Source organism: Pipistrellus kuhlii, unplaced genomic scaffold (assembly GCF_014108245.1).
Source record: "Pipistrellus kuhlii isolate mPipKuh1 unplaced genomic scaffold, mPipKuh1.p scaffold_m20_p_2, whole genome shotgun sequence".
Taxonomy (NCBI): Eukaryota; Metazoa; Chordata; class Mammalia; order Chiroptera; family Vespertilionidae; genus Pipistrellus; species Pipistrellus kuhlii.
Window position 1 is genome coordinate 19,652,718 of NW_023425515.1, and position 23,800 is coordinate 19,676,517.

A 23,800-nucleotide genomic window follows, 5' to 3' on the forward strand; every position below is an offset into this window, starting at 1 on the left:
ATATTTACTTTTGAACTGTATTCTTTTTTATGGGCAATCCAAATTTGAGTCTATTTTTTTTTTTTTTTTTTTTTTTTTTTTTTTGCCCAAGGAGAAATGCCGCAACCTTAGTTTTCCATAAGGAATAAAAAATTTCCACTAAGTTACTAATCATACTTTAACTTTTTCTCTCCTCTAGCTGAACTTTGGCACTGGATACTTCTCCTCTCACTACCTCCAGGCTCAAAGGTTCTACCAAACCACTAAATTATAATTTATCAATGGTGATATAAGCACTTCCTGAGTTTCATTCAAATAAGCCTAATTACAGGTACCTAAACAAGTCACATGATTATAAACTAAAAGGTTCATCTTGCCTGTTTTTGCTATGTAATTTCATAGCAGCTTTTCTGAGTGTAGGTGCTAGGGAAGAACTTCGACTAAAGGCAGTCAGAACTAGTGCTCTTCTTTTCCAGCTTCTTCCTTTTGCCCGAATTCTTTTCCTTAGTTGTCTAAGAGCATGCACTTGTGTCTTCTATTTCTTCTTTGTCCATAGTTCTAAGCAGACTGTTTTGCATGCAGTAAAAATGTAAATGCATGCAGACTATATGATATATGTAGCACAATCTATGTGACAGTTACTAATCTGAAACCTCAAAGTCATTTCTATCTCATTACTCCCCCAAATCTGTATCTACCCAACTATTAAATCTGATGCTTCTTTTTTTTCTTTATAATTAATATTTACATATGTTTATATTCTTTTTTAAAATATATTTATTGATTTTGTACAGAGAGGAAGGGAGAGAGATAGTTAGAAACATCGATGAGAGAGAGTCATCAATCAGCTGCTTCTTGCACACCCCCTACTGGGGATATGCCCGCAACCAAGGTACATGCCCTTGACCAGAATCGAACCCGGGACCCTTCAGTCCCCAAGCCGACGCTCTATCCATTGAGCCAAACCGGTTTCGGCAAATCTGATGCTTCTTAAAACACCTTTATACCTGCTGTAGCAAATCAAACTCCAGCTTCAAATCCCTTAACCCAACCTCGTCATTCTACTTTTTTTTTTTCTGACCTCTTTAGCTCTAATTTATTAGGGACTGACTCAGTAGGGGTGTCGAACTCAATCAGAGAAGGGGCCAAAATCTAAAATCCAGCCTAAATCGCGGGCCGAATGGTTTACTGAACAGTCATAAACTGTCACTGTGATGGAAACGCAGCGGAGTGCAGTGATGACAGCGCGGTGCGGGCCACATTGCAAGGCCTGGCGGGACGGATTTGGCCCGAGGGCCTTGTGTTTGACACATGTGGAAAGTGTAGAAATAACTTAATAATGCATAATAATATCAATAACAATTCCTCTATGCTGAATGCTTATTGCATGTACTCAATATGCTTACTGTATGTACTGTCCCATGCACTTTGTAATTTAACTCATTTAATACTCAATAATCCTATCAAGTAAATACGACTATCACAACTAATAAGAGAGCTGAGGTTCAAAGATATTCTAACTTGCGCCTGAATCCAGGAGACTAACTCCAAAACCTATATTCTTGTTCACCATATCATTTCCAACATGTGAAGAAAATGATTCTTTTAGCACTGGAATCAAACACCAAAATTCTAGACATAGGCTCAGTTTTCCATTAATTTGTCTATGCTGACCTGTTTTAACTGCAACCATTGTTTGGCTTCTACATAATGGATAAAATGTATACACCTGATTTGTTCTCAGTTGTTCTACATTGATTTCCCCTCCATTCCAAAAATGCTAAAAGAATGCTAGAGTTTTAGAGAACCCTCAAGTGTATTGAACAGATGAGGAAAATGATAGTAATGATGATAAAAAAAAAAAAAACCACAAGTCCAAACAAGCTTTTAAAGTTTATGATTTCGTTCTGTTTTGTCTCAAATCTATACATTTGAGGCTGACTCTGCTAAAGTCAAAGATAACAATCATGCCAAATCATGTGACAGTTTAGTAACGCAAACCATATTTATGATTTACTGGTAGGATGGGAGTTGGAATAAGAAGGAAGTGAACCTTGTTGGAAACATAAGATAGATATTCCCTATTCTATAGTAAAGGCTGATAAAAAGACACATTCAAAAGCCTCAGACTGTAAAAAGGCCACCCAGGAGAAAGGGACTCCCCTAAGAAAATGACCTCTCACTTAGCAGTCTGGCAAATCCTGATAACAACTTACAAATGCCTGAGAAGTACCTGTAAAACTTTAGCATTTGGTTGAAGAGGCTTAATGATCAGCTGCTTGCCTGCTGTGTAAAGAACCTTTTCTGAATCAGGGTCCCATGCTACTGAATACACTGGTATTCCTGTAAAAAGAAAAACATACCTGATAAATTTTTATTATCATGCCTTATAAAGAGGGAGATTGTTAAGAGGATCAAAAAAGTAACCTGGGGTGTCATTTCATTTCCTCCTAATTCAAAAGCTCTTTCAAACTGGACTGGTTTAATATTGACCATTTAAAATCTAATACTTTGACAACTAACAAGCTATATTTTGAACTACTTTTGATCTTGCTGGGGGAAAAATGAAGCTTCTAGTAGGAATTCAAGATATTATGCTATTGAAATACATAAAATAAATAAACTACATATGTTAAGATATAAAGAGGTGTATAAAGAGGTATCATTTCCCATCAGCAATAGCCATCAGTTTAAACTAACTTAATGCATAAACTTCCCACACAAAAATATACATCTTATAGAAAATTCCCATTTTTGATGCTGCTACAGGTGACAGAACTTCCCCTTATCTGCTGCTTATGAAGAAGTCTAATGAATAGAAATAAGCCAACTCCAAAATGACCTAGCTCTTCCATCTATGAATTCACAAATGGCAAATTAAATATCTGATTAGGGAAAGTCTTAACTATCAATTAAGTGTGGCTTCAGCCTGAAAGCTAGGCTTAGCAGGACTCAAATATCCTATAACCAGAACTAAGCTGACTCCACTTCCAGAGGAAAGATACAAGTTTGAGTTACCTATTATACTGTTATGGTCATAATTAAGTCGTTTATTAATATTAATAAAGGAAGAGAGAAAAGGAGAGGCCAGACATTATAAGCATGGTCATCTGGGCCGCTTCACCAGGAAGCAACAGCTTCACACTCCCCGGGAAAACCAATGGTCCATTCCCTGCAGACCACTGGAGGGAGGGACTGAACAAAGGGGAGATGGGCACATGCCCAGCGAAGTCAGGGTGACTTAGGGAAGGTACTTGCCTGGGAAAAGTCATTGGCTAGGAAGGTGGAGCCACTGCAGAGTCTCAAGATCTTAGAAGGTTAAAATCCCCAGACAAAGAATTCCCTCTCCTTGTTTCCTCTTGCTCTCTTATTCCATGACCTGCACTCACCCATGCATTCACCTATTCTCTCTCCATAGCCCTGTGCCATAGCAGCTGCATGGCCCATGGCCATGAGGACCCCACACACATTCCTGGCTGGCTTAGCTTGTGTTCCCAGTTCAGTTCATTCCCACACACAATGAACTGAACTGGGAACACAAGCTAAGCCAGCCATTGCTGGACCGGACTACACTTTAATATGGAACAGAAACTCCAGGCAGTGGCCTTCATCCTGGCCCTGATGAGAAAAGACTGGACTTTTTCTAGGCAGGATGAACGGAGATGGGACCTCTGGGGGAAACCCTTTAATTTACATCTCCAATAAAGCTTTCCATGAAATCCCATCCTCCCGTGGGGTCTCAGGAAATTCTTTTCCTGCGGCACCCTAAGAACTCCCCTTCTACTGATAACAATATAAATTACACTAAATTTCATACAGCTTTCAATATCCTAGAATAGCGTGTAGGGTTCAATCAAATATAAACAATGTAACCAAGTTATCTATTAATTACGTTCTATATTATCTTCTGGAAGGCTGTACCTTATGTGAGCCTGGTTGTTTTTTTTTGTGTGTGTGGCTTTTTTTAAAAGTATCATATGTATTGAAAACATTAAATATCTATACTCCACTCTCTGACCAAGTTATCTATTAATTAGGAAAGTAAATCAGGTAATAATATTAATCTATGAAATATATAATCAAGCTTTTAAAAGTTGTCTAGGACACCTATGTCAGACTATTGTAGCAACTGACTTTCTGAGAATCAATGAATAAATCTTTCAAGACTTTACATTCTCATTAAAAATGAAATATGAATCTGATATTTTATGGTCAATCAATATGATTTAATTATTTAAATTGCAACTCAACTGATGCTAATCAACAGAAAATAATCAGTAAGATAAAAGCTTGTGTTCAAGTGGCACCCTACCTTTTTTGTGCCACTTTCTTCTCAACGAGAACACAACTGTGAGCAAGTCTCAGTGGTATACAAGACTTAGGAAGTCTACTCTAGTCCAAAAAAATCCGGGCCCCAATTGGTTTAGCGCAATGGATAGATAGAGTGTCAGCCTGTGGACTGAAAGGTCCCAGGTTCGGATCCGGTCAAGGGCGTGTACCTTGGTTGCGGGCACATCCCCAATAGGGGGTGTGCAGGAGGCAGCTGAACAATGTTTTAATTCTCTATCCCTCTCCCTTCCTCTCTGAAAAAATCATTAAAATATATATATATTTTTTAAAATCCGGAAGCATGCCTTCCACAGTTTGGGTTAGATATTATATTGGGTCTAAATATCCTGTTCAGTCAATAACATGTACAATTGTTCTGTTATCAAAGAAACCTTGAGATAGATGGCCAATCTCAGGAGACACCCATTCTTTTTCTGTACTTGGTAAGTACATTTGCTTGGAATATTCTCTGGGAGTAGACAGAGCTGCCCTGGATTTCAAAAGTCAATCTCCAGATGAACAGTTCAACTCTAATAAACCCCCCAAGAAATATAAACAAAAATTTCACATATCTCAAATGTGGTTCTTAGGTGAGGACTGGAAGCGAACAGAGGAGGAAAGCGTATTTGATTAAGTTAATGGAATTATAGGTGCCTTCTCTATTTCCATTAGTATAGTTATAGTTATTGTGCTAAAAAATAAATTTATATATTTTAATTCTAGATTATCAAATCTTCATGAATACACTCAGTAAAATTAGACTTTCCTGTAAAATACACTAAACAATGACAAACATCTACCCCCAAGGAAATAATTCAGTAAATACAACTCCCATTGAGTTATACAGGATGTGACTCTAGTTCTTTAGTTGTGGTAAAAGGCACAGTTGGGGTATAGGATGAGGAGCTAGGGACGCTTATATCCTCTTTAACATTGAATTTGTGGCCCATTAAGTCAGCTGTGTCACCATTTCCTTGTTTATACATCTTATAGATCTTTAGAATACTTATTTTCCCTTTTGGGACATGAAGATTATTCATTTCCTGTTTATAAATCAATACGTTAAACAATAATAATTTTAAAGAAACAGCTATAACTATGGTTTAAAATAAAATAGCTTCTGGAGAAAAGTTAAGTAATTCCTTTGTTATAATATGTGATTTTTAAGCACATTTCTTCAATCAAAAGACAAAAAAGGAGCTATTTGTGATAAAGAACTTCAAATAAAATCAATAACTACATCTCACTAGTTCAATCTTCCTAACCAACAATATTCAAAATGGATAAAACATCAAGAACAAAGAGAATTCTTTAGTATATCTACCCTTTATATTTATAATAAAATATTAAGTGTGAAACTAATGTGTGTGTGTGTATGTGTGTGTGTGTGTGTGTGTGTGTGTGTGTGTATATATATATATATATATATGAATGTTTTTTCCCAAAAAAAAAGATGTACTACACATTGCTGTACAACTTCCTAAATTAGGGGGGTTCTAATAAAGATCATTATTGAAAGTGGACGAATTACCTTCAGAAAGAAAATAATGATTTCTAATATGATGAAATCCATCCCATTAGCATTTAAAACCTATTTCAAGTGCTTTAGAAAAGCATACTTATTAAAAAAATACTTATTCCTAGTGCTTCCCTTCACTTTGCAAAGTCAGTATGGAAATAACAAATTTAGCCTTTCAAAATGAATAACTTTAAAACAAAAAGTTTAGCAAATTATGTAAAAAGATGTTTTTGATTTTATCACTAACAAAAAAATAGAGCAAAAAAAAAAGTTTATAATTTATTGCTTTTTATATTGGGAATTTTTATTTATGTTCCATTTCAGTTAAGACACTCAAAAAGATCTTGTTTTTCTGACTTTGTACAATAAGATCATGTGACCTTTTTGACATTTTTTAAGAAACCACATGCACCTGGGGTTGTGTTAAATGTCAGACCCTTATCTCTCTGTAAAACAAATTATCTAAATTCTTTCAACCTGTTGAAGGCATTTTAAACCACAGAAGGAGGAGACAAAAATGTATTTCAATTGTTTTAAGGAAGTACATGGTCAAATATACCATGTTTTTCACATTCATACTAAGAGGTATCCCCTAAAAATGTTGTTTTTGAAAGTTTTTAAGAATGCTTTTGAAACCAACGCTTCACTATTATAATAAAGCATTAGTTATTTTTGCCTTGAATGCAATATAGGTATATATTGAATGAATATTAGGAAAGTGCACAGAACAGAGTCTGGTACTATATAGGCACTGTTAGTGACTACTACCAAAAATTACTTTCTAATGCAATAAGCAGCCACTTGTTTATTGTGTTGCTCATGGTAGTACTCAATTTTTTTTTTGTTACAACATCATTAAAAATTCAAAAACCAAGAATTATTTCCCTTTATTGTATTTGTAGGGACATGTACTGACAATAGGTAGTCAAGTGCAATTTATTACATTAAAAAATGAACTTCTGGGTTATGTATGTCGCTGGGTCAGTACAAAGAAAAAGTATAAATGAAGGCATTTGTGTCTTTAGTTTCAACCTCTCCCTTGAGGACCTCAACTTGCCCCGTACCTTCACCTTTCACCTTTCAGTGACTGACTCTCACATTAATATGTCAGCCTTTACCTCTGAGCTCTAACAATATTCCCACATGCCCCAAAGACATGTCAGAACTTCAAACTCTACATATTTTACATATCATCCCTCCACACATACTCCCTCAATTATTCTTCCCTCTGAATTCTTTTTTTTTTTTTTAACATATTTTTATGTATCTCAGAGAGGAAGGAAAAGAGAAATAGAAACATTAATGATGAGAGAGAATCATTGATCAGCTGCCTCCTGAGGATCAAGCTCACAACCTGGGCATGTGCCCTGACTAGAACTGGTTCACAGGTTCATTCAGCCATGCCGCTCTCTGAATTCTTTACCTTATAGGATATCCATTCCTCTCAGCCATGGAGAACTATTCTTTTTTTTTTCTTCTTTTTTTTTCTTTTTTTTTCTCCAACTATTACCACCACAGTCTTTATCCAAACCTTAATCCACACTATCATGGAACATTTCAGTAACCTCCTTATGGTCACTTCCATTTAACCTCTATCTCCTCTAATTTATCCTCCATATTACCACTAAGGTAATTTTCCTAAAAGACATTCCTCATCTCTTCCTCTCCTGCTCAAATTTTAAAAGGTTTTTAGGATAAAAGACTTATGGAATAAACGCCAAACCCCGCCAGTTAGCATCTGAGACCATCAGTGGCTTGGTCCCTCTGGCAGTGTCTCACACTGCTTATGGCCCAAAGGGTATGCTCTCAGTCACCTGACTTCCATGACCTCTATGCCTCTGATCATCTAACTTCCTCCGCAGAAACAATCCATTGTCAACAAGCCCATTTCTTCATCCTTCAAAGCCCAGTCAAAAGATGCTGCAATATTTACCAGGAAGCTTTTCTGATACATTCTCCCCCCAAGACTTAATCTCTGCCTTGCTTGTCCTCAGAGCTCCTTATAGCAATGAGCACATTCTGCCTTGTATTTCAGTTATTTATAGTTCCAGTTTACTTCCTTCACTAAATGCATTCTGGACATGGTCCATGTTTTATCATTTCATTCTTCCATTTAAATATAGTGTGAAAAAGGTTTGCAGTACTCTATTTCAATTTTAACCTATAATAACACAGGATAGGACTTAATTATAATTATCCCTGGCCTACACACTATTCTTCTCTAATAAAAACCAACAACCTCAAAGACACAGTCAAATTTCCCCCCTAAAATTTGGGATTAATCCATGTTTGTATCAGAGGAGAAGGCAATGACTGTGACTTTTTCCACTTGTATATCTGGTTCCAATAATCAAGAAATGAATTCAGGAATTAATTGTTATTCATCAAGAAAAAAGTATAATTAACATAAACATGTAGTAAAACTCACAATTATGTTTTCAACATTGTTTACTGAATTCCAAGTTTTACAATAATTCAGGCTTATTTTATTTCACTTTTGGGCCAAAATTTACAATTTTCTCCACAAAGGAGGCAGGAGTCCCCCACCCTCCCCTAGCTTGACCTTCTTACTTTAGCCTTCAGCATCCAGCTTGCAGTAGTTCAGATTTATAATCACCCTCAAAACTTGTAGTTTCTAAGAAATCAAAGAAACCTTATAAATAACCAGGAATTTTTCCTTTGAGGTTAATGTCATTATAATTTAAGTTCTCTAATAATTTTTCCCAGAGATAAAACAGGAAACGCCTGTGCATTATTAGGAAAGTGTGGGTGGTGGTACCAATGATCAAAAACACAAAAATTAGATGCGTAGTTCTACAGTAAATTTGTAATCCTTAATCTAGAAAAAGATTTCAGATTACTCAGTTGAAATACAAGTAGGTTAACTAAAATAGGAAATCTGTCTAATATAATTTTATACATTAATCTTATAATTAACATAAGCCTTGAGGTTAAAAAGAATAAATAGGATTCAAATAGTATAAAAATGATCAGCCTTTTCACAGACATTTGATGTTAAGAAAATTGCTAATATGTGGAGGATCCAAGATGGCTGCACAGGTAAACACCTAACCGCAGCCGCACACAACAATTTCAATAAAATACAACTAAAATATAAAATGGACATTACCCAGAACTACAGGAAAATTAACTGACTGGAAATTCTACAACGAGAAGCATGGAGAAAATCAGAAGGAAGAAGGGAGGAGCTGTAAAAGCCTAAGGTACGGAGACACGCGCGGAGAGGACGGAGCCGGAGAGGAGGGGGAGGCTGAGTGCCTGGCTGGTGTTCCCTAGCGGGAAGGAGATAGGGGCTCCGGACTGTGCTGAACCCCAGACCCGACAGCGCTGAACTCCAGTTCTGGGCCAGACCCTGGGGACACAGGCTCATCCAGAGGGAGCTGGGCTGTAAGGTGGAACCCCGGGGGAGTGGCGAAAGGCAGAGCCCCTGGAGGCGCACACATTGCTCGCAGAGAAGGGACAGTTGGCTGTGCCTCGGGATTGCCCTGGCGGAAAGGAGACAGGGGCTCCAGACTGCTCTGAACGCCACCTCCAATCCCACTTCCAACTGAACTGAACCCCATTTCCAGGCCTATTGGGGGAGAGACTAGACTGTTTGGGAGCAGGCGAAACTCGAGGGCACCTCAGTGTCAGAGGTGCTTGCAGCGAGTACTGAAGGACCCAGAGGAATACTGAGACTCAGGAGCCGCATAGGGCGTGGCTGACGGAAGCCAAGCATGTAGGCTCTACCCTGAAACTCCATCCCATCAGGGAAACTGCGAAAATGCCGAGACAAGGAAATAGATCACAAACGAAAGAAATAGAGGACAAAAAGGGACTGGATATAGAGTTCAAAACCACATTTATAAGGTTGTTCAAGAATCTCCTAGAAAAGGCCGATAAAATAAACGAGACCTATGAGGATATGAAAATGGATCAACTAGAAATAATAAGGGATCAATAAGAAATAATAAGGGATCAACAAGAAATAAAGAATACATTGTCTGAAATAAAAAATATTATACAAAGTCCTAAAAACCGAATGGAAGATCACAAGAATCGAGTCAAAGATTTGGAACATAAAGAGCCAGAAGACACTCCTCCGCAGAAGCAAGAAGATTAGAGAATCCAGAAAGTTGAAGATAATGTAAGAAACCTCTGGGACAACTTCAAGCGAACCAACATCAGAATTATGGGGGTCCCAGAAGATGAGAGAGAGCAAAATATCGAAAATATACTGAAAGAAATAGTGACAGAAAACTTCCCCCACCTGGTGAAAGAATTAGACTTACAAGTCCAGGAAGCGCACAGAACTCCAAACAAAAGGAATCCAAAGAGGACCACACCAAGACAAATCATAATTAAAATTCTAAGAGCAAAAGACAAAGATCTCTCTATTAAAAGCAGCAAGAGCAAAGCAGGAGTTACCTATAAAGGAGCACCTATACGATTGTCAGCTGATTTCTCAACAGAAACCATGCAGGCCAGACGGGAATGGCAAGAAATATTCAAGGTGATGAACAGTAAGAACCTACAGTCAAAAATAATCTACCCAGCAAAGCTATCACTCAGAATCGAAGGCCAGATAAAGAGCTTCACCAATAAAAAAAAAGCTAAAGGAGTTCATCACCACCAAACCAGAATTATATGAATTGCCGAAGGGGGTTCTTTTGGAGGAGAGAAAGTAAATAAAGATAAAAACTATGAACAACAAATACGTAACTATCAACAAGTGAATCTAAAAACCAAGGAAATTAAAAAAAAATCTGATGAACATTATTAACTGTTGAATATAATAGAATCAGAGGTATGGAGGGGAGTGAACTGATGATTCTCGGGGAAAAGGGGAGATGGGGATGTGGGAAGAGACTGAACATAAACTGCACCTGTGGATGAGGACAATGATGGGTGGGCAAAGGGCAGAGGGTGGTGTGGGAACCTGGTGGAGTGGAGCAACAGAGGGGGGGGGGGAGAGGAACATCTGTAATAACATGAACAATAGATTTAAATAAAAATAAAAACAAGACAGGCAGCTGGAAAAAAAATAAAAATAAATAAAAGCCTAATATATACATATATATATATATATATATATATATATATATATATATATTTATTTGAAATGTTGATGGAGAGTATCATTGTGATATGAATATATCATAAAATTACCTATAATATATGACATAATCTGTATTTTAGCTTTTAAGAAAATCCCATTTAACCATGTAGTTGGGAGGAAGGAAAAAAAGAACCACTCATCTCTCTCCAAAATAAACACCATATATTAACACTAACTCAAAATGTATCATAGATCTAATTGCAAGTTCTAAAACTATAAAACTCTTAGAAGAAAAAATAGGCGTAAATCTTCATGACTTTGTATTAGGCAATGGTTTCTTAGATATGACACCTAAAGCAAAAGCAATTAAAGAAAAAAAGTGGATAAATTGAACTTCATCAAAATTTCTGTTTTAAAAGACATCAAGGAAGTGAAAAGGAAATTAATGGAATGTATAAAAATATTGTTTTAGCTCAGCCAGTGTGGCTCAGTGGTTGAGCATAGACCTATATGAACCAGGAGGTCAGGGTTCAATTCTGGTTAGGGCACATACCTTGGTTGTGAGCTCGATCCCCAGCAGGGGGCATGTAGGAGGCAGCCGATCAATGATTCTCTCATCATTGATGTTTCTATCTCCCTCTCCCTTTCTCTCTGAAATAAAAATATATATTTAAAAAATAGTTGCAAATCATATATCCAATAACCCTAGTAACTAGAATATATGAATAACTCTTACAAGTCAACAATAAAAAGACAACCCAATTAAAAAGTGTGCAAAAGATTTCAATAGGTATTTCTCCACAAAGATATACAAATGGTCAATTTGCACATAAAAAGATGCTCAATATTATCAGGGATATGCCTATCAAACTACAATGAAATACCAGTTTACACTTTCTAGAATGATTATGATTTAAAAAAACAAACAAAACAAAAAAACAAGCATTGAGAATGTGGAGAAATTGGAACCTTCGTGTATTTCTAGCAGAAATATAAAAATCTTCACTCTAGAAAAATCTTGAATATTTGTATTTACTGACACTGAACTAGGTAGAACTATCCCAAGATAGTTCATGATTCAAGTAAAAATAAGCAAAAAGCACATTATAGTAGATATAGTGTCCACCACTTGCTTATAAGTCAGGGGAAAGAGGAATAAATAAAAACGCATTTGCTTCATGAGAAAAAGTTATACCAGTTGCTTCTGGAATGTTTGCTGGGTGACTGGACAATAGGGATAATATGAGAAATAGAAATAGTATTTAAAAGGTAACTTTATACCTTTTTATATGCTTTAAATTCTGAAGCAAGTGAATGTACTATCTATTTAAAATTACCGTATTTTTCGGACCATAAGACACACTTTTTTCCCCCCAGAAGTGGGGGGGAAAAGTCCCTGCGTCTTATGGTCCAAATATAGCCTACACATATACATTAAAAAAAAAAGTTTTTTTACTTGCCCGGCTCTGTGTGGTCTCTGTGTGCTTGCCCGGCTCTAAAATGGTTCTAAATGCTGCTGTTTACTTTACAGGGTTGATTACATGTGTTTATGACTGTGATGTTGGGTTTTAATGCACATAAAATATTTTAGGACACTATTTGTTTCAGAATCTTTTTTTCTTCATTTCCCTTCTCTAAAAACTGGTGCGTCTTATGGTCCCGAGCGTCTTATGGTCCGAAAAATACGGTAATACTTAAAAATAAAAAGATTTTAAGTGTTCTCTGCAAGGTACATACTAACAATCAAAATTTTATGATCACTATTATTAAAAGCGGGGGTTGCAAACTCAAATATCTTCAGATTTATGTTTTCTCCCATGTAACGTAAATGAACGGAGTACAGTACAAGAAAAATAAGGGAGGTTTGAAACCCAACTATCGATAAAAATGGAGCAGCCACTGCCCTAGCCAGTTTTGCTTGGTGGATAGAGTGTCCGCCTGGAGACTGAAGGATCCTGGGTTTCTAGTCAAGGGCACATCCCCAGGTTGCAGGCTCAATCCCCAGTAGGGGGCATGCAGCAGGCAGCCAATCAATGATTCTCTCTTATCATTGACTAGTGGCCCAGTGCCGAAATTCGTGCACAGGAGGGAGGGGTGTCCCTCAGCCCAGCCTGCACCCTCTCCGACTGGGACCCCTTGAAGGATGTTCTACTGCCAGTTTACAGGGATTGGGCCTAAACTGTCAGTTAGACATCCCTCTCACAATCCAGGACTGCTGACTCCTAACTGCTCACCTGCCTACCTGCCTGCCTGTTGCCCCTACTCATTCTGCCTGCTGGCCTGCTCACCCCCAACTGCTCCCCTGCTGGCCTGCTCACTCCAAACTGCCCCCCCCAGCTGTCCTGATCACCTCCAACTGACCCCCACTAATGGCCTGCTCGCCCCAACTGGCCCCCCTGCTGGTCTGCTTCTACCCAACAGCCCCACCAACCTGATTACCCACAACTGCCATACCCTTTTAGTCTCTAACTACCTCTACCTCAGCCCTGCAACTATGGCTTTGTCCAGAAGAATGTCCAGAAAGTCTCCTGGAAGGTCTCCCAGTCTAATTAGCATTTTATTAGTATAGATAGAGGCCTGGTGCATGGGTGGGGGCCAGCTGGTTTGCCCTGAAGTGTGTCCCAGATCAGGGTGGGGGTTCCCTTGGGCCATGGGCGGCTTGGCAAGGGGCCTGTGGTTGTTTGCAGGCCAGCCATGCCCCCATGGGGTGAGGGTCCCCACTAGGGGAATGTGGCCGGCCTGGGTGAGGGGCTGAGGGCTGTTTTCAGGCTGACCACACCCCCTTCACGGTGGAGGTCCCTGCTGGGGTGCCTGGCCAGCCTGGGTGAGGGATGATGGCTGTTTGCAGGCTGGTCACGCTCCCACCCACCCCCCCCCCCCCTTAGCAATCCAGGCTCTCAGCCCCTTATTTTTTTCTTTTTTCTTTTCTTTTTCAAGTGTCTCCTTGAGCAGGTATCTGGGATTTATTTTCTATAATTGAAACTTTGTAGCCTTGAGCGGAGGCCAAGGCAGGCCAGGGCAGGTGGGAAGCTTGGCTTCCTCCATCGCTGGGGATAACCCAAGCCTCCTGCTCGCTCCAGCTCCATGGCCACCTCCATCTTAGTTGGGTTATTTGCATACTCTCTCCTGATTGGCTGGTGGGCATGGCTAGTGGTTGTAGTGGAAGTACAGTCAATTTGCATGTTTCTCTTTTATTAGTGTAGATGTTTCTATCTCTCCCTCTTCCTTCCTCTCTGAAATCAATAAAAAATATATATTTAAAATAAATAAAAAATAAAAATGGATCAGCCACTACTGAACTCCAGCTGATTGTATTCATTCTGAAAAGCAGGCCTAATGTTGTGGGATCTTCCAATTTTTCAAGACTCCAGAAAACCAAGTTTGTATGTGAAATGTGATTTTTAATATTGGGTCTGTACCATGCTCGTGGGCAAGATTCAGTCCAAAGGCCACCTGTTTGTGACCTCTGATTTATAAAGTCTTTAATTTATGAACATATTGTGCTTCCAACTGCCCTTGTAAATTTGGAAACGTTAAATGCATTTTTCAATAAGAGCAAAGTAAGTAGCAATTTGATTTCCAGACCCATTACACAGGTAAACTATAGTATTATCACCTACCCTCAATGATGAACAATATTTATATTAAACAACATATTCTAAGTTTTAACTTTAGACTTTGGAAAGTTCATAATGGTGGATCCAAGGGTAGTAAAAGGGAAGGAGATATCTGGGAAGAATTAAAGAAAACAGAAGGAACTATCTTAGGCAAGAATTCAGATACAGTTGTTAGATCTTCAGAATTCCTCTGAAGATCTGTGTCTTTTGAAGACAACAAATTTAATAAAAGAGAAAAGAAAGGAAAAAATATGTCTCAGTAGCAGCAAAACTAAAAAGAACTGCAGCCCCAGCCCCAAGGGTGTAGTGACCTCTAGAAGATTTCTGTCTGTTGTTCATAAATCAGACATCATAGAGTGAGAATGCTAAACAATTAGCCCTAACAAGTTATAAAGCCAAAAATAAATCCTCAGGACCACTAGAAGATTAAAATAAAATGTATTTTCTAAAAGTACATTTTTTTACTAACATAACAATAAATTGACTATTTTTTCTAACTGAAATCCATCCATGAAAGCTTCTATAAACTCTAAGTTTTCTACTCATGGATAAATACTCTACTTGGAGATTATCTGTAGAAAAGATTTAAACTCAGGAAATAAGTACTAAATAGTATTTCTGGTTCCTTTGCTAACACTTGGTTAATGTGTAGCTAAAGAAATGTAACAACAACAAAAAAAACAAAAAAAAGGAGGAGGAGGAGGAGGAGGAGGAGGAGGAGGAAGAGGAGAAGAAGAAGAAGAAGAAGAAGAAGAAGAAGAAGAAGAAGAAGAAGAAGAAGAAGAAGAAGAAATGTAACTATTTTAACACTATCCTAAGAATAAACAACTTAAAAAATGAAATCTGGGAATTTTTGGAAGTCAATTACTGGAGATGCTTCATAATATGACTTTATTATATAATCTGAAGAACAATCTGCAAGGAGCTTTTTGGTGACTTGTTTCTGAAGATCAGTGGATAAATTCTCAGGTCAATATCAAGACTACTTTATTGCTCCTAGGTAAATGTAATCAGGAAAATAAATCTGCTACACAGAAAAAAAAAATTATATGTAATCTAAATCCCAAAAGGAATGACCACTTTATAGACTGACTTTATGGATACTTCTTCCCAATTAACATGGAAAACTAAGATTCTGCTCTAAGTACCTGTCACTTTTCAAGTTTTGGATTATCTGGGTGTCTGTTCCACTCCATTAGTATGAAAATCAAATGTACAACATAATTTAGAAAGAGTGCTAATATTATGAGGTTATTAAGACTTTTTAAGTCAGGAGATACTCAATGTTTTCTATTGTTTACTTAACTAGATGCCAAATCCTATTCAGATAGAACATGTTCTTAATGCTTCAGAATTATTTAAAAAGAATCATTAGCCTATAACATTGTCTAGATTCACTGACAAAGAAAAAGCTCTTGAGTATTTTGCATATTTCTTGGTTTGAATAATATAGGTACCATGGTCCATCAGGCAATATGGAAAGTAAGAGGAAAAAGAGTAAATAGAAATGAGCGATTTCAGGTTTTGAAACTGAACAAAATCAGTCTAAGAAATTATATTAGACTGTTGCTAACAGAAAATGTTGACATTTTTATTGATTATAATACATACCTTGCTGAGCTAAAGTTGATCTTAGCATTCCAGTCTTTGACCAGATTTTTACTTGTCCATCTTCTCCAACTATAAAGAGAAAATAATTTATATTTTTAGCTATAAGAAATAAGTTTAGCCCAGCCACCGTGGCTCAGTGGTAGAGCATTGACCAGGAGATTGAGGTTCCATTCCCAGTCAGGGCGCATGTCCAGGTTGCAGGCTCGATCCCCAGTAGGGGGCATGCAGGAGGCAGCCAATCAGTGATTTTCTCTCATCATTGATGTTTCCCATTCAAGTACTAACCAGGCCCTACTTCCAAGATCAGACAGGATCAGGAGCATTCAGGGTGGTATGGCTATAGACTCATTGATGTTTCTATCTCTCTCTCCCTCTTCCTTCTTTGATATTAATAAAAATATATTTTTAAAAGAAATAAACTTAAACATTACATTTACATATAAAATTTGGACAAAATTTACTCTAATTAAACGACAGTGCTTCATAACTATATTATTTAATTGAAGTTATTTTGAAACAACTTTATCAAAGTTGACTAACTTCTATGACAAAAAAAAATTATTTTTTTCCTTTAATATTATAAGACTTATGAGTATATTGTTCTAATAATGCTTTCATTTTCACTGAAATCTCAATTCGAAAATTCTAAGTAAAGTACTTTCAGACTAATAAGAAAAGTTACAGCCTGATTCTAATGAGTTGGGGACTGAATGGGTAAAGTAGTAGGCTCTATTTTTTAACAGTTTGCCTGCAAGAGTGAAAAAGAAAGAGGAAGTTGTAGCTAGAGAGAGTTATTGGTTAACAGAAGAATTTGTACTTCTTTTTTCTCAATTTTCAAGATGGATGACATCTTAACCTTCTTATGCGCTAAAAAAGAAACCAATGGAAAAGGAGAAACTCACTGAGAGGAGTCCTACAGAAGGCCCAGGGGATATGTGCGGTGACTTTAAAACATATACACGAATTCCTTGTTATTCCTCCTTTAAGAGGTGGAGCTTAATTCATCTCTCCCCTTCAGGGTGGACTATAGTTAGTGACTTACTCCTAGTCGAATGTGGTGGAAATGATGAGTATAACTTCTGAAGAGGATCATAAAATACAGGGTGTCCCCCAAAATGTATACACACTTTAACAACTGATAGCTTAATTTTGAAAGTGAAATGTATTTTAATAAACAATGCCCTTATAATAATTCCAAGTGTGTGTATACCTTTTTTGGGACATCTTACATATTGTGGCTTCTATCTTGTTCTGTCATGGATCACTCACTTGGAGAGAAGCCAGCTGTTATGTTGACAGAATACCAACTAGCCCTATGGAGGGGCCCAGGTGGTGAGGAACTAAGGCCTCTGCCATGAGTCAGAGAAGAACTAAGAGCTCTTGCCAACAGCCACGTGAGTAAACAATCTTCGAAGCTGATCCTTCAGCCCCAATCAAGCTTTCTTATGATTGCAGCCCCATCCAATTTCTTGATTTCGGGACAGAATCGCCCAATTAAACTGTTCCCTGTCCCACAGATAATACAATACATGGTTATTATCTTAAGTCACTAGCTTTGGAGTAATTTGTTATGAAATAATAGATAATTAATAGGTGAAGAGGAGAATCCTTGCAATAAGACAGGAGATGGGAGAGAGATGGAAGAGGATAAAGGTCAGTTAAAAGAGAATATTTTGAATTTTAAAATTTTAAAGAATTACAACTTTTATTTACTCTCTATGTGAACATTCCAACAGCATTTTTGACAGAATATTCTCCATTAGTCATATTATAAAACTAGTACTTAATGTGACATTCTGAATTATAACATTATATAGCAATCTAGATCAATACTGTGCTAATTATTTACTATTACATAATAAAATACTATTGATAAGAAAATATTCTGTTCCTTTGGAAATTTTTCTTTTAAAAATTCACTTAAAATGCCATTTTTGCAGACAACTTACCTGTAACCAAAGCTGTTCCTTCATAATTCCATCTTCCTGCCAGTACTGCTCCACAGTGAGCTTCTACACTTTTTTCCACTCTTCCTAACTTAGAAATCAGATGAAATTTACCTAAAAAAAAAAATTATACTTGAAAATTCTATTTCATTAAAATAACTTATTCAATTAACAAACATCTGCTGACTATTTACTACTAGACTAGTTAGCATAGTGCAAAGCAATGGAGACAAAAGAGCAAATAATGTAATTATTCTTACTCTCAAGGAACACAAATTTAATGGAAGACAGGAACAAACAAAATTACAAATATGATGCTAAGGTAATTCAAAGGGATGATAAAACTCTGCTGGGATATGGCCAAAAAGAAACAAATGTCAAGAAAGCCTTCTACTTAAGCAGTTTTAGAGTCTTGCTTTTTCTTTTTAACAGATTATAGAAAGCTGAAAAAGATGTAGAGAAGGAACCAAGGTAATGAAATGGTTTTAAAAGGTAAACTAAGGAGTATTTTAAAACTTTAAGCATTTACTTGAGCAAAAATCTATTCCAATTAGACAGCGCCAAATCAGTGCCACTGACAGGAGCTCAGAGAAAGGCTTTTATAGAAAAAAGGCAGAAGCAAGTTAGGAAATTATTGATGATGGCTTAAAGCCTAGTTGGCTATTTGTGATTGGTGGTTCTTAGGTTTTAATTATGTACACTTGAGGCATTTACAGGCTCTTATTTTGGTTTGTGTGCATGGGCCAATGGCATTAGTCACCTCAGTCTAATGCCTCCTTATTTAATTAATTTAAACAATTGCTAATCCCAAATTTTAAAATACTTGCCTTATGTGATTTTACACTGTGTCAGGCACCAGGTAGACAAAAAAAAAAAAAAAGTCTACTTAGTTGCTGACCTCAAAAAGTTCACACAGGGTAGGGCAAAGTAGGTTTAGAGTTATTCAAATGGAAAATAATACAATAATTAATAATATAAAAGCCTAGTATGCTAAGTGTCTGACCTATATAAGTCAACTATTTGGTTGACTGCTTGACCAATCACTATATGATGTACACTGACCACCAGGGGGCAGATGCTCTGACTGGTAGTTTAGCTTGATGCTGATGTCAAAGGGACAAATTAACTGTGCCAAGAGTAAGAACTACAGGAATCTGAAAAAAGATCAGTGAGGTTTGAATGATAATGAAATCTAGTGATACATAGATTGCAATAGATTAAGTACAGTGAAATTAGAAGCTTTCTTCAAATCAATATAAATATTTGCATGTATACATGTATGATTTATTTGTTTGTTTGTTTTGCAGTAAAAGAATAATGTGCCTGCTTACCCAAATTTGCCTCAGATATTTTATTTTGTTTCAATTCACTTTTAACTTATGGCTTTCAAGATCTGGCCTAATATTAACAATTTATTAAAAATATATTCAAGCCAGCCGAAACTGGTTTGGCTCAGAGGATAGAGCGTCGGCCTGCAGACTGAAGGTTCAATTCCAGTCAAGGGCATGTACCATGGTTGCGGGCACATCCCCAGTGGGGGGTGTGCAAGAGGCAGCTGATGGATGTTTCTCTCTCATCGATGTTTCTAACTTTCTATCCCTCTCTTCCTCTCTGTAAAAAATCAATAAAATTTATTTAAAATATATATACAGTGTGTGTATATATATATATATATATATATATATATATATATATATATTTATTTATTTATTTATTTATTTATTTATTTTTTTCAAGCCCTAGCTGGTTTGGCTCAGTGGATAGAGCATCAGCCTATGGATTGAAGGGTCCCAGGTTCGATTCTGGTCAAGGGCACATGTCCAGGTTGCAAACTTGATCCCCAAGGGGGCATGCAGGAGGCAGGCAATCAATGGTTCTCTTTCACCATTGATGTTTCCATCTCTCTTCCTCTCTAAAATCAATAAAAATACATATATATGTATATATATATATATATATATTTAAGTCAGATGCTTATGATGGCTTTAAAACATTTCTCTGGAGAACTCAAATACAAATGGCTTAAAACATTTAACACTTAGCACCCTGTGGTTCTTTCACTGACCACCTACTCATTCTTCTAATAAAGTCTTTCCGTCTTTTTTACATGCAATGTACATTACTTGTAGCTCTGTTGCAGCATTTTTTACTAGGCTATGATTCATTTCATGGCAGGGGGCCATGTCTTAGTCATATTTTTATTTGCAATATGCTTTTACATATTTTTATTTGCAATATGCATTTGTTAAATTTAACCAATTCTGTAACCATGCCAATAACTAAAAATAAGTAGTAAATAAATAAATGGGCCATTTTGACATTTTTTTTTTAATATATTTTATTGGTTTTTTACAGAGCGGAAGGGAGAGAGATAGAGAGCTAGAAACGTCAATGAGAGAGAAACATCGACCAGCTGCCTCTTGCACACCCCCTACCAGGGTTGTGCCCGCAACCAATGTACATGCCCTTGACCAGAATCGAACCCGGGACCTTTCAGTCCGCAGACCGATGCTCTACCACTGAGCCAAACCGGTTTCGGCCATTTTGGCATTCTTATCTTTCTCATTTATGACAGTAATCTACCCTTTTCCTTTATCCACCCACCTACCTACTAGCACCATTAGTACCATCTATTTTTCCCCATATTTTCCTTTTAATTTTATAATTACCTCTGGGTCACTTTTCAATGTAACAAATACTTTGAATTCAGCTGTGCTGTTATTCTCTTTATCAGACTAACTTAAAATTACAGAGAAAATATGAGAGGAAACCTCAAGAAAGGAAATTACGACGATGGCATATAGTAAGTGGACAGCTAATCCTGTGGCCATTATTTTCTTTATCCAGGCCTGTTTCACAAAATGTTAAAATACTGCCTAGCACAAGAGATCCACATAGATCCAATGAATAAATGCAACACCAAAGAGACTAACCAAATAACTTGAACTATAAATGAAGAGTCCAGAAATTATCTTTCAACCTATTCCACATTTTAGAAATTGTATGTATTTTAGTCAATGACACTTCTTGTCATAAAATAACAAATACTGACTTTCTAACAAAAGCTAAAACTATTCTTGCTGCCTATGACATCACAGAAGACATACACTGGGACAACTAAGGTCAGCTTTTGGCACAGATTTAGCAATTAATAAATAAATCATTGGCCTTTGTATATTGGCTGACTATTACAAACTAGAGGCCGGATGCACAAAATTCTTGCGAGGGGCTCAGCCATCGCAGCCTCAGCTTCGTACAGAAGGTCGTCCAGACAGTTGTTCTGCTGTCCGGTCATATTAGCATATTAGCTCTTTGTTATATAGAATTGCTTGAATAGCACACTCAGAATAAAGCATAAATATAAAATTACAGAAATTAACTTTAAAAACTGATAATTATTCATTTACTAGTAACATTTTCAGTTCTTTTTTCTCTCCAGGTTTTCTATAAATTCGTAAAAGTTCAAGACCAAACTAGAAATCAATTAATTTATTTCCAATTATTTGCTAAGGGTGAGTTTGGGAAGAGAATAAAATCAATATGACTATTTTTTTATTTATTAAACAAAGAATGAACACTTTGGATAAACACGGATGTTTAAATCCTGAGGTATAAAATTAATCTCGTTATTAAAGACTAGAGGCCCGATGCATGAAATTCATGCAAGAGTAGGCCTTCCTTCCTCCAACTGCCAGCACCGGCTTCCCTCTGGCCAGGCTTCCCTCCAGCCGCTGGCAGGCACCTGGGACCTGGGCTTCCCTTGCAGCCCTGGCTTTGTCCGGAAGGTCATCCGGGAGGATGTCTGGTCTAATTAGCATATCATGAGTTTATTATTATAGATAAGCTAAAAAGAGGAAAATGTTATAAAAAAAAAAAGAAAGAAAGAAAGAAAAAGAACAGAAGTGGTAGATTAAAGTTATGTGGAACACATTTTTTAAAGTTAGAAATGCCTTAAGAAATGCCCATGGAAACATGAGAAGGCTTGGAATAGGGTGCTAGAATAAAAGGGCACATGAGCACTTTTGCAGACTGCTTAACAGCAGAAATGGTTTGGCAGATGGCTGCAAAAAGCCACAAAGAGATCAGTAACTGCTAACTTCTGATAAAAAAAAAAATGAACACACAAATTCTCTTTAAAGTGGGATTTTAAAATGGACATATTAACTAATAAGAGAATATAATGATTCTTTGAAGGTATCTAATAGGATTTATGAAAATATCAACTTTCACTATATATAATTTAAAGAGTGTTTATTGCCTTTACAAAAGGTTTTATACCAGAATTCCCTTACACAGTAGGTCCCCCCAATGCATTTTAAATAATTCAATTCTTATTATAACGTAAATCTTTTAACACAGTGTTAATATCTCCTCTAAAAAGTGGGATACTACTACACAAAATGTTCAAAAAGATATAAAAATACTGGAGAGAGAATTACTGGTGAGACACAATACTTAGCAAAAGTCTGCTTTCTGTGCAGGAGCTGCCCCTCAAACACAGGGATGTGTTTTGAACGTTTTACCACTATCACCACAGAACAGAGAGGGCTGGACAAAGGAAACCCTGGAAGAGTGATGAACAAACTCAAAAACTGTCATCTTTTCTGCCAGGGTTGAGGGAGAAAAATTAAGAGGAGAAAGTTGGTGGCAACTAGAAAAGAAAATCTCTTGAACAATGAATTAAGTCTTGTAAAAAAAAAATTTAAGTATGAGCTGACATCACACAAAATGAAAAGGCCCTAGAGATCTGCTGTACAACATTGTGCTTACAATTAACGATACTGCACAGTACGATTAACAATTTGTTAAGAAGGCAGATCTCGTTATATGGTATTTTCTTTTAAACAGAATAGGCTGGGTTTGTTTTGTTTTTTTAAAGCACTGGGTTAACAAAGAATACAGCACTGATATATAAAATGACCTCAGATCTTTATCTGGCAGGAAACTCCTCGACCACCTCCTGATGGCATCCACTTTCTTCTTTTTTTGAACATTTCTTTTTCTTTTCTGGATGCTGCTTTCTGTCTACCCTTCCACTTCTTTTCTTTCATCTATCATCACTTTCCCTCTCTTTCTCAAGATCCCAGGTAGTCCTCATCCTTACCTTGGAGAAAACACTCAACTCCTCTGCTTTGGTTTTTCCTTTCTTCTCACATCTAGTATGTGGCATGTTATCTTATTTGTTGTTGTTTTTTATACAGTAAACCCCAAAATAAAATGATACATTCTATTTTCTTTAGTCATTATGTAGTTTTCCTTAATCATGTAAATTTATCTTTTAAATTACATTTGTTTTACTTTAAACTTCTTTTCCCTATTAGAAAGTGTTTTATCTAAAGCCAATGTAAGATAAAGACCCAAGCACTTATTTTTTAGTTAAGTATAATTAAGTAAGCTTAATAATTCAGAAAAACTCTCAGGCAACAGAAACCATCAAGACTAATTAGGTTTAGTATTCATAGTCGCCAGATAAGTCAATCCTCATATACTGTTGAGTTTAAAAAGGAAAATGCAAACAAAACGTGTGATATGCCACCTTCTGTGTAATATTTAAAAAAAAAAAGGTGAAATGAGAAAATATACATGTATCTGTTTATTTTTGCCAAGAGAAACACAGGAAGGATAAACCAGAACTAGAGATTGGTTGCCTAGAAGGAGAAAATAGGAACAAGGTGTATGGGATTGGGTGGGTCAGGGTAGTAACTATGCTCTGAGTAAATGTATTTTTTAATACAGTTTT

The 23,800-nt window shown here is 36.7% G+C and overlaps 1 protein-coding gene across 4 annotated transcripts in view; it reads right to left on the reverse strand.

Annotated features, from left to right (window-relative positions):
- Positions 1–23,800, reverse strand: part of IFT80 (intraflagellar transport 80) — a 95,382-nt gene that overhangs the window by 50,160 nt on the left and 21,422 nt on the right. For all 4 annotated transcript variants that reach the window (XM_045583642.1, XM_036447319.2, XM_045583644.1 and 1 more), the window contains 3 exons: positions 18,064–18,174; positions 16,115–16,183; positions 2,213–2,322 (listed from right to left, as the gene is read on the reverse strand). In XM_045583642.1, coding sequence (XP_045439598.1) covers positions 2,213–2,322; positions 16,115–16,183; positions 18,064–18,174 — 290 coding nt within the window. The remainder of the gene's footprint in view (positions 1–2,212; positions 2,323–16,114; positions 16,184–18,063; positions 18,175–23,800) is intronic.